Raw genomic sequence first — 16,758 nt, 5'->3', positions numbered from 1 at the left:
GTCACCCAGGTCAACCGTGCTTTATCAAAAGCAATGTGAAATCACGTATCCGACCCACATGACCCCGGGTAGTTTCTAACCCGGGTAGGTCCTGACCCGACTAGGTCCTGACCCGGGTAGGTTCTAAGCCGGGTAGAGCATGCCAGTGTGAAAGAGCTTTAGTTACCTCTAGTGCTCAGGTGACACATGTTCTTGTGTAATGCTGTCTCTTGTATATAATTTCCCTACCAAGAACCTCTACTCGTATTATATGAAGACTGAAGCTTTAATAAGGTTGCTTACCTTTCTTTTAAAGCACTTCTAATTGAGTTGTTCTTATAAAGAATGCAATGGGCTTCAATTCAGAGTTTGCATTAATGCAATGTTTTCACGTATTTTTGAGAACTTTAAGTTCGGCGCTCTGACACAAACAATCGGTATACTTCTCTCTCTCTCTCTCTCTCTCTCTCTCTCTCTCTCTCTCTCTCTCTCTCTCTCTCTCTCTCTCTCTCTCTCATACCTTATTTCTTGCTTACTTGTGTACTGTCCATAAATGTAAATACTATGCAATGCACTCCTTCATCCACTAGAGGGTACTGGAGAAACAAGCACTGCAATAAAAAAGACATTCTGAAGAAAACCAACAACCAGACCCAGCTCCATCCAACCAAAAGCAGCCTGACTGGCTGTGGATGCATTGTTTAAACTGCCGTAATTAACCCATTTTGTGGTGTTGTGACATTGCAGCAATACAACACCCTTCAAGTATAGTCCCAAGGACCAGGGGTACCAGGGAGGGACATGTATCCCAGCATGCTGTTCTTGTGTACCTTGTTTTTGTGTTTGCAGACTGCCAGCAAGCAATAAAATAGAAGGCAGAAAATGAAAACAACATTCTGTTCACACACGTCAGCAGCAAGTAAAGCACAAGTGAGATTACCCATTTCTAAGGTTTAAATGCCAAGGTTTTAATGCCTTATGCACATGTTGATTAGAGACTCAGATTGCTGCTAGAAGTAAAAAGATCCATGCCCATTTGGTTCATAAAATGATGTACACTGTAATGGCAAGCAGGTTGCTTATATGGCATGAGTAAAACCATAAGCTGAAAAGTCTAAATCTATGTTTCTATTAACCTATTGTATTTACTTAATAAACAGGTTACTATTACCAATATAATTAACAGCATGTGTTAATATTGATAGGAAAGTAACTGTTTCTGCTAAGCGTTAATCAACATAAATATGTCCCTTGCACTGAAGTTATCTACAAGCATATTGGTGGTACTGATCTCTGAAGAAAGAGAAAGTTTAATGTAACGATATTATCTTGAAATTGCATTGTGCAGTGCACTGGTACTACAGTATTAGTAGAACTTTTATTGTTAGAAATTGGATTCTCGTGGAATTGTTCATGACATGATCTTCTATAGATTGCGTATGTTTAAATATGTATACAATTACATGAAAGTAATAAAACGTACAATACCTGAAACTGGAAGCATCATTTCAAATAAATTACTTCCCTTGCTTTTTTTTTTTAATTACCACACAGACTTGATGCTATATTATAGATTGAGTGCTAACACACTTCTCCAGAAGCCTTTTCTGAAATAAGACAATAATGATCAAACTGAAATGAAATGGAGACAGATGGAGCTCACTGAAGCCTCTTTCAGCCCCAGTTGCAGGGTTTCTTCTGTTGCTGATCAGATATCCTGTGATTCTTACTTATACCAAAGGGCTTTGACAGTGAGAGGTCTTCCTGCGGAACATACTGAACTGTTAACCCCATTTTATGTATGTGTCATTAATTTAGGCTTTGTACGTGTAATTGCTGCTGGGGGCTGGTTATTGTGCAGTGTACTATATACTACACAACGTTTGCAGAGTAACTGGTGGGCTGAAGTCAGTGTTGGGGAAGTTACTTTTAAAAAGTAATCCATTACTTGAACAAATGTCTAACTGGTTACAGAAAGATTACTTTGGAAAAAATAAACCAGTTACAATTACAGTTACAAATAGGCACAGTTTACCCAATGACGTTTGGTATAATAAAATATAAAAGGAGTCCCTGTCTCTTGCTTGCTTTACCTGTTTTAGAACTGAGAATATCAAACCTACAGTTCAAAGGCACTGACAATCCTGAAAAATATGTTGGAAAGGTCGACATAACTGTGTCATTACAGTGTAGGATTTATGACTATTGAATGTAACATTTAGGATTTAGGATTTTTTTTATGGACTACTGGTTTGTTATGTATTATGCAATATTATGACAGTTTATCGTATTCTGTTAATCTCTATATTTTATGCAGTCTGATTTGAGTTGTTTTAGTTTTCATATATTAAGGGTTTTTTATACTGTCTATAAAATTTTTTTAAAAAATCTCTCCTTAACTTTGTGTTTAGTCTGATTATAGCAAGAACTCCATGGTGATAACAGATGAATAAATATGGCCTTAAGATTCTGCAATGACCTAATGGTAACAAATCACCCTGCTTATCTCAGGTCCAGTTTATCAAATACATATTATTATTCAAGCCCAGTGGAAACTGATTACCAAAATGTTCCTCCAAACTGTTTGTCATCCAGCTTCAAGATTATCTATTGTGAAGCACAGATCCACATACATAATACATTCAAATGTATTATTTATGTGAATTTCCATCGATGAGGATTGACTTCCAGCTGCAACCCTGAGGAAACTAAGTTGCTCATTAAAAATTCACTGGACCATTTTGAAACCATCACTCTCGTTTATCCATTAGGGGAACCTTTGATGGGAGGGGTTGGATAAACGAGTGCTGACTATATTGTAACCTGTGATGGGAGGGGTCAGTTGAGTGCTGACTATATTGTAACCTGTGATGGGAGGGGTCAGGTAAACAAGTGCTGACAGTACCTGTATATTGTAATAATTTATATATATTTTTAAAAATACCAGCACTACTTCCTTGTTTTCAGTGTTATTCAGAAAAGAGATACTGTTCAAGAACATGGTATAATAAAGGGAGTGTCTTTTTATGAACTGAATGCTGCCCTAAAATGTATAAGCCTTATCTTTCACAGAACATTTCCTTGTATTTTCACTATCTGAAGTTAACTCCCAATATGATTAATGTGGAGTTTACGGGGACGGCAGTTTAGATCACTAAAATAGACCTCTCTCAAAGGTTGTGTGTTGGATTATTCATATTGAAAAATAACAATGTATAAACCGTATGGGTAATGACTGCCATGTGTACAAGCACTGTCCCACGGCTGCACTAGTGGCATGCATGCGGCAGAACGTTCTCTACTATCAGGCTGCCTATCGTATAATGGAAATGCTCATGAGGAACACCATGATAAAGAAAACCCACATGAAGAATCTGTCCATAACTTTGGCCACTTTCTTCCACTCGGCTCCTTTTGCACAGGTGGCTTTCTGCTCCCTAAAGCAGTTGGCGATATATTCAATGTTCTTTGTAATTTTATTGTGATGGGCGCAGGTGCACATGTACAGGTTAATGTTCTCAGGGGAATGTTCCTCTTTCAGATCCGCGTTTGGGTGGCCGTTGGGTTTGTCCGCAGCAGATACATTGTACTTGTTATGAGACATGGATGCTTCACCTTGTACTTTTGCACTGGCATTTTCCTTCATCTGCAGCTTGGCCTCTTTCTCTTTTTCCTTTTGAGACGTTGTGCAGTTCTCACCTACTTCGTAGACGAAGAATATCTTGGACATGTAGTCCAGTATGAACACTTTTGCCCAATCCGGTACCGGTTTTGCTTCTGCTCCACAGTGGTGGATATTCATAATAAAAATAGTCAGTGCAGTGGATGCTGTAATCATTGTCATCGTCGCTATGTAATATTTACCTGTGAAAGATAGACTAAAAAGATTATATAAGCAATCAAGCTTTAGTTGATACCTAAAACAGAGCAAATCAATATTTTTAAGTCCCATCTCTACTGATGAATATCATTTTGTTCTTTGCTTGTATTTTGTACTTTGATTTGGAATATGCAGATATTTAAAAGACAATGCTATGGAAGTTGCTGCTGGTGTTACAGAATAATTTTACGTCTTGTGTTTTCAACTCATTCCAGTGATTTTGCTACAGTTAGACCTTGTGATCTGCAGCATAGGTTCAAGGATAGGGTCTGTATTTGAAATATCTGAAATATAACCAAAAATAGGTATAGTTGAAGTCAAAAGTTTACATACTCCAATGGAAATGTATAATTGCTCAATTTCTCGAAAACAAATCATTTTAAGAAAAATCTTTTGTAGTAAAAGTTTTGCTTTTGTGGATGTGGAAAAAAGTTACAAGAAATAGATGTCTGCAATTATTTATTTATTTCAGCGATTTTTTTTTTTTTTTTTGCAAAAATGCTAATTCACAAGTATTCATACCCTTTGATGCTATGCTAGTATTGTCAACAAGGTGCTAAAAATTTCAATATGATGATGCAAAATCTAATTCTTGAAAAGTCTAGAAAATGCTGGATTGTAGGTGAACATTCTTTCAGAGTATAAAAGGGTTAGGCATAGGACGATTGCTGTCATTACCAATAAGTCAATATGGGACAAAGTAAAGAGCTATCTGAAGACCTTAGGCAGAAAATTATTTATTGTCATAAAGCTGGAGAAGGATACAAGAAGTTTTCCAAGCATCTGAGTATCCCAATTTCAACTATTGTTTCTATTATCAAGAATTACAAGACTCATGGTACTGTCACAACACTCTCTCGGCCAGGAAGAAAGAAGGTTCTTTCAACAAGAACAAGTAGAAGAATTGTGAGGAAGGTTAATAACAATCCGAGATTGACTGCCAAAGATATTCAAAGTGACCTGGCTGCAAGTGGGACTGGGGTTTCCATTTCAACCACAGGTTGAGTATTGCATGGTTAAGGTCTTAATGGTCGCAGGACAATGAAAAAGACACTCTTAGGAAAACATCACAAGGACAATCGCTTAAGTTTGCAAAACAGCATTTCAATGATGGATATGAGTTCTGGTCAAAGGTTTTGTGGAGTGATGAAACAGAAATCAAGCTATTTGGTCACGCTGATAGTCGATATGTTTGCAGAAAGTCTGGTAAGGCGTACAAAGAAAAGAACACCATACCTACTGTCAAGCATGGAGGTGGTAATATCCTTCTAATGGCACAGGAAATTTAGTTCCAGTACATGATAAAATGAATTCCATCGCATACCAAAAGATATTGGCCAATCATTTGAAACCCTCCGCTACAAAACTTGGTTTAAAGCAAACCTGGATGTTCCAACATGGCAACGATCCAAAGAAAACATCAAAATATACTTCAGAATGGTTAAGAATAAAATCAAGCTTATGGAATGTCGTAATCAAAGTTGAAGAAGGCTGTGCACAAAAGAAATCCTCTGAATATGAATAAACTGGAACAATTTTGTGTTGAAGAATGGTCAGAAATCACTGAATAAACATTTTTGGAGCTTTGCAAAAAAAAATGCTGAAATAAATAGACATCTATTTCTTGTACCTTTTTTTCCTCATCCACAAAAGCAACACTTTTACTACAAAAGATTTTTCCTAAACTTATTTGTTTCTGAGAAATTTAAGAGGTGGGTAATATGATAGCGACATAAATGTACGATGCCTAAATCAGATTAAAGGGTTCTACTCGGTTTTATATCTCCTATTTGTACATTTAGCAGTGATAAAGCTACAGATTTTTGAACAGCAGTATTCTGAAGGACGTTTTACTGTCTATGAAGGTCCTTTTGTTTGGCCTGTCTAGGGAAGACCACACCCACCTATTAAGGGTACACTCTCAGAAGGCGGCATGCTCTCAGCAACCATCAGCTGAAACACAGTGAGGGCGAGGAGGACGGTCACTCCCAGGGAAACCTTCTCTCCTGAGTCTGCAGGCAGGTAAAACCCCAGAGGGGCCAGGAAAGATATCATCACACAGGGAATCAGGAGGTTGAAAATGTAAAACGACGACCTCCGCTTGAGAAGCAGAGTGTAAGTGATGTCAGGGTAAGGGTCTGAGCAGCAGCCATACATGATGACGTTCTTAGCGGCAGGCATGCCGTGGCATTCCCACTCCACATTCTCCACAAAGTCCGACAGATCCCCGCTGTCCATTCCCATGTCAATATCGATCTGATTGCCATTGTAGGTCCAGGAGCCAAAGGTAAGGTTGCACTGCTGATTGTCAAACGGGAAGTAGGACACGTCTACAACACAGGAGCTCTTTGTTATCGCTGGGGAATCCCAAGTTATTTGACCATCGTACCTCAAAACAACATTGGTGTCTACTGGTCCCGAGTACTCATCATCTGCCCTAGAGAGAGAATAAAAACAGCTTTGTAACCGAATGCTGTAATAAGAGAGACACAACAACCCAGCCCATTGATGGAATTCTTATTAGCTTCGCTGAAGGAGCCAGTGAAAGGCCTAGGAGCAGAAGCTTATGAGTTGCAATCCTGAGATCCTCAGTGCAAGGTTTCAGCAGCTGACTCTTGCATAGGGTGGGATATCTCCAGACCAAGAAAATAATTGACCTGGCAAAAATGTGGGACTTCTCCCAGAATGCCTGAACAAGCTTACCTGTTGAGAGGTGCATCACTCATCAAATGAATCAAATCTAGGTCATACAAGCACACTCCTGCTATCTTATATATAGCATTAATTAATTGGAGAAAAGAAAACTGGTGGGTAAGAACTGCACAACATCTCCTTGTCACTGGCTTCTTTTCTGTCAATAACCAGTCAGCTGCTTCTGCTATTGACTGACATGCATTGCCCCAGAAGAAACTGATGGAGTGAAATGACCAAAGAAGAAAAGCAGTAACAGACTTCCTGGAAGGCAAGACAAGCAAACTGAAAACTGTCTTTACCTAGTGCAGTGCCAGATGTCTATTTTTAAAAGACATTACCTGTGTGCTATAACATGTGTTTCCTTCAAAACTGCACATTTAAGACCTATGTCGTTAATAAAAGTGCAAACTATGTATGATTTATGGGATTCTTTTGTTAGCTACAATTAACATAGGGATAAATTAATACATTGGTATATAATGTACACAGTTGGTTGGTTTATTACATGTAATAGATCTCATGTTAACTCCTTAGGACTGGATTTGATATCATTTTGAATGTGTATGATATAGTAGGTTGTCAAATTTGCCTTTGTGTTTTGGTAAAGAGATCCCAATGAGAAATCTGAAATGATATGAAGTGAAAATGGAATGGAAATGCTACTAAAGCTATTTGAAGGCATGGAGATACATTGTACACGTTAGCTGCATTTCAGAAAAAAATAACTTGTTAGCTTACTGCAATTACTAAAGTATTCAAATTAACTTAATAAAATAATTCTGAAGACAATGAAAAAGACTTCTTGTTCAATTACTTCATTGTGCTACCATTGTGTGTTTTTAACAGCAAGCGTAATTCACAAGCAATAGATGATTACTTCCATAGCTAATTGGAGGACAAAGTAATCAGCTTGCCCAAACGCAGGTTTTTGGTGTGTAATTCCAAAGACAAAGTAACCTGTAGGCTCGATTCTGCTGGTAAAAGGCCTGCATGCTTAGCCCAGCTAAAATATTCATGCACTGAATCAAGTTCTCCCTTTCGTCATTGCAATTGACACAGGGACAGTGGGTCATTCAATCTTGGAATGGCTGTGTAACAAGACCCTGTTCAGGTTTTACAGTCTCCCTCACAAACCAAAGAAGAATTGGTGTAGTAAAGGTTATTTAGTGATTGCCAACTGCAAGGGAAGTGCCAGTTGCTTACACAACTTAACCGACAATGTAAAGCAAAGGGGTTCAGGCAAAATGTACGGGGCATTGCTGTTAACAGCCAAGAAATAGCAACACCAGTTGCTTACTTTGTCTCTTGCTGACAAGAACTCTCCCTTTAGTTTGGAAGGTAATTAAATGTCACCACTACACAATGAAGTCCCGTAGCAGAAAACTACCACCCGCTTCTGCATAGATAACCCTTAACACAGCCTATAAAAGAAATATGTTTATCACCAGTGAATACATCGAAACATACATGGACACCAATAGTTACTGCTTGGCCCTTGCAAAATAATAATCATTTACTGTTCTAATGTCATAACAGCGAGTCTTCAATTTCTCTGTCAATAACAATTTCAATTCTCACCCAGATGCATACTTTTGAATGAGCTGTACTAGCGTACTGAGGAAGGCTTTTGTTTACTGAAAACCCCAACCTTTGATTTCATCTCCCAATCCATGAGCCTATCCTCAAAATACCAGTAGAGCATAATACGAGTTTAATAAAAAGGGTGTATTGTGTACCTGCTGCAGACATCTCAAGCATACATTAGCAGAGCTCTCATAATTTTTCATGTAATGACCCTTCGCCTCTGACAACACAATTTTATCTCTTTTTGGTAATTCGCTTTCCATTGTTGTTGAAACCCTTCAGTCAGATCAAAAAGTCATATTTTCCATTTATTTTTTGCTTTCAGAAACGTCCCTTTGTTTTTGCACTCAATTCAAAACAAAGCCCAGTTCAAATAAATGTATAACCAGCATTACAGTAGCTTTATTCACATGTAAAACACATCTCAGTCTGGCTTCAAGGTCTGCTTACTGTAACAACACAAAGGGAGCTGCAATTGAACAGTACTTACTTATTGTACAGGACAATGTCAGGTCTCCATACCAGATTGCTAGGGAGCCGGATACTGTCAAGGCCATCATAGTCATCCTTGTCCCATTTGAGATAGGCATCATACCAGGTCTGCCTGATCCACAGGTACGCGGTCAAGATCTGATTCCTTTCATCCTGTGGGGAAAGGAAGCCCTCAGGACTGGACTGCAGTCACAATGTCTGGATATTACAAATGAAATACTGTGACTGCTCAACTCAGGTGACACTATACTGGGTATTGTGTCGTGGTAGACAGTGAGAATGATTCATTCATCTCTACTTTGGAAAACATTTGTTTTCTTTTTTTAGCAATAACCACAAGACTGGTCAAGACGTGTTAATATGGAAGGTCATCCGGGTCAAAAAACCTGTTATTTATTCTTTAGTACTGTTTCAGATATTTAGTACACAGTCTAATTTTACATTAGTACGTGTTGTAATTACTAATTTGGCCAACCAGATCACTGAAAATGAAATGAGAACCAATGAATTTAAAGAAAATAGTATGTGTAATAAATGATCCAATTAAAAGTCACCTTACATCTGCAATTCCCGCCCAATTTATGGCGGTATATGGACTTGGCTTTGGGTAAAGTGAATGATGGATCAACCTGGACCCTCCAAGACAAGCATCAACCAGCGGCTTCAGAGCCTCAGAAAGCCATGTGCACCATATACTACAGTATTTAACTATCCATCATGCATATAAAATATAAAAATGTGTTATTATTTTATGCCGTATAACCATATTTTCTACCTTATAGTTTATGTCTTTTAACCAACATTTTACTAATGCACTCCCAAATGTTGTTCTTTTTGACAGAAAAGTTACCTATTTCTAAACTAATAGTGAGCATGTTATTTTATAGAAACCCTGCTCTTACGTGCCAAACACTATTGCAGTTTAACACATCCTCAGGAGCTCCTTCAGTCACGTGTATCTTTATATGAATGATACCGCTGGCCTGGAGCTTTCTGAACAGGTTTAGGTGGCCTTTATTATTGTTCTTGGATCATTTGGATTTGAATCACCAGACTTGCGCTGCCTGTAGTTCTGTTTCTGAATTTATTCAGAGCAGGAAAACACTGACCACGTCATTTCAGTCATTTCAAACACAAGTCAGTCTTTTATCTCACCATGTCTTTAATCTGCGAGAGGGTGATTTGCAGGGTGACATTTAAGGCCTTGTCTGTGTCCTCCACTGGCCTCAAAGCATTCGAGTAGTCCTGGAGTAAATCGTGAAACAGCATCTGTGCATATTTCCCTTGTGCTGAATCTGCAACTGTGCAAATATGAAAAACAAACACAAAATGCAATCTAAAAAACATGCCATGGGTTATTATTATGCAACAAGGCAGAACAGCACAAGTCAAAACATACATGCAATAAAGGGTACAATGTTGTACCACACAAGCTGGAGTATCACCTACATTGCTATAATTTTTGACAGTATTTCATGGATTTAGAGAAAACAACCAGCTGACATTATGATTTTTTTTTTCATGCAATGTCATGTAAAGCATTATGATATTTAAGACATTAAGACATTCATAACATCAGCAAACAGTTATTAAAACACTGTGAGAGCTCACACTTTATTTATCCCAAGAGTGTGCTTCAGATAAACATGGTCGAAACAGCAAGTCACTACATTGATCAGCCACCAGAGGGAGTTTCATCAGCGTTTCATACCAGCAATAACTGAAACTTTGTTTACTTGAAACAATGTTAATTTTATTTTATTTTTGAGCTTCTAATACGATAAATATAACACGCTTAAAATATGTCATGAATATCTAAAATATCCAGCTTTTTTTTTTTGTGTAGATTTCATGTCTAATTCAGATGTAAAAAAAAAATAAATAAATACATGATTTCTAGGTAAACAGATATGTTAGCATTATATATACACTGCACTTCGACGTGTTTTGGGACACTATTATGATGTAGGGTTTCTTAATAGGGTACGTTTCAATACCCATAGTTTTAAAAATCATAGTTACCCATTTTATTCTGTTTAATACAAAATTCCCAGTAAAACACCTCTCTTTAATAACTCAGAAATAAAATGAAAAACATTTTGAAGACTATAAGTCTGAAGTCTATTAACAGTTTACATGTCTCCCATAGGAATGCATTGTGCTAACGTCACAATTATTCATCAATGCAAGTATCAGCTACGCTACAGGTTAATGGTTATACAATCAAACCTAACAATACAACTGTATAAAGCTACAGGTAATACAATTTTGGGTAAATGCAAGAACAAGTTTAGGTGCCAAATTAAGAAAAATTGTGCAAAACGCTCATACTGAAGCCAACTGAGTAAGTATTGGCCAAAGTAGTAATAGCGGTACTACAGCAGTTACATTACCACATCAAACGCTTGCTGTGCAAAGTTCAAATCCTGTCGCAGGAACTGTTTCATCGCCTACCTCGAAACAGCACAGAAAAGCTGAGGCACTTCAACAGGTAGCTGAAGACGCAGTTCTTCATTCTTGCTGACATCATCATAAAATAAAGAGAAGAAATGTAACTGAGCTCTGAATGCAGGGCCTTATATTATACCACGGGTCTCACAAGATCAGCATTGTCAATTAAATACCAACTGTCCACTGGAGAAAAAGTATGTGGCTGTGTAACCAGCTGGGTTCAGGTTGCATAGTGCTGTCCAGACTCTCAAGTGAGTAAAATGCTTTGGCAGTCTGGAATGAGAGATGGGATATCACGTTGCACAGGGCCCTTTTGAGAAATTGGAAAGGTTGCACGCACTGTGATGAGCTGCAGCTCTCAGAAAATAGAATAGCGACAGATTCCTGCACCTTGTCATTTGTAGAATAGGCACTGTACCTGGTAAGTAATTGCATTGTCCCATTTGCCTTCCAATCTATAATTAGGCAGGTAATGCAAATATGTAGTTATCATGTATCGAAACACATGAAATTAATCTTTTACTTGTGTCAAACTGATGCACCGTTTTCCTGGTTAATAAAAGTGTGGGTAACACTATATACTGCTTCTGTGGAATTCCTGACAGAACCCTGCTCAGTGTATGATCATGCAGTCATTCAATAGCAGGGCAAAGTACCCATACTGCAGACCTTTCCAGGAACAGTTAGGAACAGCTGTGGCCTCTGTAGCTGAAACACAGTCGGGCTTCTCACCTTGCTCATCACATCACATTAAAATTGTGGGAAACTGCCAGCACACAACTGTGCCAGAATAACTTAATGCACCTTAGAAACTGGTGGCTGGCCACTGTCCTTAAAAGAAAGTGGAAAGAAAGCGTTCCCACAACTCTAGCAAAGGTTACAAGCATACATCCTATTTGTTTCTAAATAGATTTAGTAGGTTATTTTGTTTGTTATGTAAATTTGGCCGTAGGCGTTTTGCTTTTCAGTGTTAAATTCATATTCCTGAAGAGGGCACTAGATAACGTAGATTCCTTTGAAACAACGTGTGTTTTTTGTTTTGTTTTAAACAATAGAGACTTGTGTTTAGAAAGCCCAGCCTCATTTTGATTGTGTCTGAGTTGGGTGGCATATGTTTGCCTTTCTTTGGTGTAGCGGGTTCTGGAGCTAAGAATGCTGGGCAAAATTCTAAAGTGACAGCTTGTGATAAGTGTACAGGGACACAAAAAACAAAGCAATCAAGACTATCCTTATTTATGGATTTGAAGCTCTACAAAATTAACCTGCTAGTCAACACACAGCACAGCATATCAACACACATACACAGCCAATGCGTCCTAAATATGTTTCACTGGTTGAATACAACCACTTGCTGCTTTTGTAAGTCCAATTGCATTTCCCAGAACGAAAGTCTTTTTCTCATCTATGTTACTTTCCCTTCTCTGAGTAATGTTTGAAAATCCTGTTTTATTGTCATTTAAATCAGATTAACAAGGCATGTTCAGAAACTTGAGTCGTAAAAGAGAAACACATTGGCCTACAGTCCATGTGTAAAGCAAACATGACAAAAGAGAAATATTACACATTCAAAAAGAATTCCCGCTCTATGAAATTTGAATTATAGAACACCTTTACCAGTTTCAATGTCAAACCGCTAATCCAATTTGGCATTCATAAAACAAGAGAAACAAATATTGAAACAAGAAAAATTGGAAACACATTAATTTTAATGGGTACTATTTAAAGTTTATTTACTATTATTTACTAGATTAATAACCTGTTAACAAATGTGTTTCGATATGACTTGTGACTTGTTTATCAGTGAAGGATGGGTATGCCCGTCTTCCTTACTTATGATTCTTTACTTAGAATGGATCAGTGAAATGGGCTGAAGTTTGCTAAAAGCATTTTTAACCCTTTACTGACCTGATGTGTTGCCGAGGTTACATACACTTCCGCAATGCCCTGTGTTGCCTATAATAAGCACAACGCAGCTATATGGCTACAAAGCCTACAATATCTCTAAAATGAAACTCCGGTGATCTGGACAGTCACCGATTAACAATTTGATCAGTTTTAACGCTTCACTACTCTGGGTATGTTCCCATACCTATTTAATGTCAAATATATTAGACACGGTCCATCAGAGTTAAAATTATATTCAGTGTTGATTTTTTTAAATCTACCATGATCAAAAGTGTGGTAAATCTTTCAAGAATGAAAAAAGGCCATTCGGCTAGCCTATCCTCGCTCTCTTTAGTGCCAGCGTGGTCCTTTAGCACGCAAGAGAGGAAAAACAAACCCCCCCTAACCAAGTTAGTAGGGGAAATGAAACCTCTGGGAATCTGTGGCTAGACAGACCGCCCTTCCTCCAGACGGCTAGCTAAGGTCTTATTGTGGTCACTGTAAGATTTTAAAGTTTTATATAAAACATTGTAATCATTAAAGGCTCTCTCCCTGCGTAAGCTTTGCACACAACCAAAGGGTCCTATCTGTCTGGGAAACTTAGTGAGATGTATGAACTTTGAAGTTCAAACAGCCCTTTAAATTTGGATGGAAGATCCTGGTTTTCAAGGTGCTATTTCCACTATAGAGAGCAGATTTGAGCATAGGTGTTAAAAACATGATCACAGCCGACAAAAAACGGTTCTCACAGACAAGGTGTTGGCTTGGGCTGGTGGAGGGTGGGGGCTAGCTGTATATAGATTCTGCAGAATTGTATGTGGGGACGCTTCTCAAATTTTGTTTGTTTTATGATTTTGCTTGCAGTTTGCCTGTGATTACGTTTTGGACTGTATCTTTGGATTTTTCTCTGTTCCAGAATTAAACTGTTTTGATTGACGACGGTTATACATTATTGTTCATGACAGCATCCAATCTATTCTTGAAGAACCCGATAATCTCTGCTTCAACAACTCTGTCTGGCAGACTGTTCCAGTGGTTCACTAATCTTTCTGTGAAAAAGCCCCTTCTCCCTTCGGTTATGAATATGTCCTTCTTCAGCTTCCACCTGTGGCCCCTGGTTCTGTTCTCTGTGACCTGTGAGAAATAATTCTCAGCAGTTACTTTGTTAAACTAACACTGATATTAGTAAAGTGCAAGTGAAAATTGAAATTATCAAAAAATCTTTGTCAGCAGGTACACAGACCATTGAACTCTGATCGTTTGCCATTTAATATGTTAATAGGGCCTTAGTTATGAAACTTCACAATGGTTTTAGCTATTTTCTAATATATTTTATAGTACAGATCATTTCTAAACAGATTATACCCGCACTATCTACAGAAAATAATGTGTTTAAATTGTGATTAAAATGCTATTTTTATTTTTAACATTAATGACACTGTTATTATACATGATTTAAGTTTTTATATTGTTGCTATTATTTACACATTAACTAAATAGCGACTACTATTTAGTCTTTTATAGCTGCTATTTAGAACCAATACAGTTACATGTCAAACAAATATAAAAAGCATGTCAGCATTGCAATTACACATTAACTATTGTTTTTTCATAGTAATTACTGGGCAATTAAGTGATTCATTTCCCTAGACACGGCTTTTATACCATATACCAAGAAAGCCAGAGAGGGAACTATATAACTAAGTATCCTCAATCGTACGCGTGCGTGTGTGTGTGTGTGTGTGTGTGTGTGTGTGTGTGTGTGTGTGTGTGTGTGTGTGTGTGTGTGTGTGTGTGTGTGTGAATCACTGTGTGTTGGGTATGGTTCTAGTGTGTGGGTGTTTGTCAATGCGTGAATTGGTGTCTGTGCCAGTGCGCATTATCTATACAATTTTTCCATTGAAAGTGGGTGCCCTCGGTAAGATGTGAAACATGAAATAGCAACCGCAATAAGATACTGTATTTTTTGAACATGTGAAAAGGGAAGAGAATGGATATAATGAAAGTTAAAGAAGGATTACACATTAGATGGTTTAAAAAAAAAAAAAAAAAAAAAAAAGACAAACTGTGCCCTTGTAGCAATAATATCGAACACACAGGCAACTGCCAAAGATTCTGGAGCTCTTCTGCAAATATGTGTCAAAGATCTGCCATGTGCATTTCATTTTCTGTCATGTCTGTATTATTTGATGCACTTTATCTTTTGTGAAGTTATGCTTTTTTTCCCTTACCTTGTGGTATGAGGGGGTGTTATGACCAGTCTATGTTGATGACGTGTCAGGCAGGTTTACACAGTTTTTTGGCAATCACCTTGCTAGTTTTCTGCCTATGAACATACAATTTCTGGTAAGGCAGAACAAATTAAGCCATTTACCTTGGACAAAATAAAACTTACAGAACAAAACACCAACAAAACAACTCAACATTGTGGATTTCACATTGCAATAATAAAAGTATATATTCTGATAATAGTAATACAATGAATATTGACAATGTGTACCTTCTGTACCCTTGAAGTTTGTTTTTCCACACAATTCTACAAACCTTGTTTATACTGTGCATTTGCCCTTACATTTTATAATGCTTTACCATACTTCCACAATTTACTATCATTCAATGTGTTCAATATTTTGAGATGCTTTTATGAAGCATGCTGTAAACACAACCCAAAGCACAGCCCTTAAACATGAACGCTCTAACACAGCGGTCCTCAAAGTCATTTTGGCACTGGCGTAAATTGATCTTACTTGGCTGTTTGCGGGCACACTGACTATTGCATAGGATCTTATCTTACACACTACGTTCTCCACACACACACACACACACACACACACACACACACACACACACACACACATATATATATATATATATATATATATATATATATATATATATATATATATATATGGACAAAGAAAATAAAACCGAATCAATATGGGTCAGAATAACGGACAAAAATTCAAAGGGCATAATAATAGGAGCATGCTATAGACTGCCAGATTCAGACGGTGAGCACAATAATCTGTTATACAATGACATTAGAAATGCGTGTAGCAAAGGAGAAGCCATACTAATGGGGGATTTCAACTTCCCCCAAATAAAATGGGAAAACCCAGTGGGTAGCACGAAGGATGAAATAGAAATGGTGGAAATGACAAATGACTGCTTCCTAACACAATTTGTCAAGGCACCGACTAGAGGGGAGGCATGCCTTGATTTAGTCTTTTCAAATAACGAAGATAGAATAACTAAAACAGAGGTCAGAGAACCACTGGCAAACTCAGACCACAACATGGTCTCATTTGAAGTGTTTTTTAAATCCCCAAAAGTAAAGACTAAAGCTAAGGTTTACAATTTTAGAAAAGCAAACTATGAAGGTATGAAACAGAGACTAACAGAAGTAGATTGGAGTAAAATAGAGAAAACACCCACAGAAGAAGGATGGTTGTTCTTCAAAAATGTAGTACTAGAGGCGCAAAACAATTACATCCCTAAAGTAGACAAATCTAAATGTAAAACAAAATTGCCAAAATGGTTTAATAGATCAATTAAAAAAAATATTCAGCGAAAAAAAGGCACTTTACAGAGCATTAAAAAAGGACCAAAAAGAAAGTACGCAGAAAGAGTACACAGAACTGCAAACGCAAGTCAAAAAGGAAGTTAGAAAGGCCAAGAGAGAAATAGAAATGAACATTGCTAAGGGAGCTAAAACCAATTCCAAAATGTTTTTCCAATATTACAACAGCAAGCGAACATTCAAAGAGGAGATTAAATGTTTAAGAGATACAAAT

The 16,758-nt window shown here is 37.5% G+C and overlaps 1 protein-coding gene across 1 annotated transcript; it reads right to left on the bottom strand.

Annotated features, from left to right (window-relative positions):
* Positions 1-775: 775 nt before the first annotated feature.
* Positions 776-11,485, bottom strand: LOC121329364 (neuronal acetylcholine receptor subunit alpha-9-II-like). The gene is made up of 5 exons (XM_041274940.1): positions 11,084-11,485; positions 9,785-9,930; positions 8,628-8,782; positions 5,764-6,296; positions 776-3,843 (listed from the first exon to the last, which is right to left on the bottom strand). The coding sequence occupies exons 1-5, from the start codon at positions 11,160-11,162 to the stop codon at positions 3,293-3,295; spliced, it is 1,464 nt and encodes a 487-aa protein (XP_041130874.1). The 5' UTR covers positions 11,163-11,485; the 3' UTR covers positions 776-3,292.
* Positions 11,486-16,758: the final 5,273 nt, after the last annotated feature.

This window comes from Polyodon spathula, chromosome 2 (genome assembly GCF_017654505.1).
Source record: "Polyodon spathula isolate WHYD16114869_AA chromosome 2, ASM1765450v1, whole genome shotgun sequence".
Lineage (NCBI taxonomy): Eukaryota > Metazoa > Chordata > Actinopteri > Acipenseriformes > Polyodontidae > Polyodon > Polyodon spathula.
The sequence above is the reverse complement of the archived record's forward strand: the minus strand, read 5'-3'. Positions and strand labels throughout refer to the sequence as shown.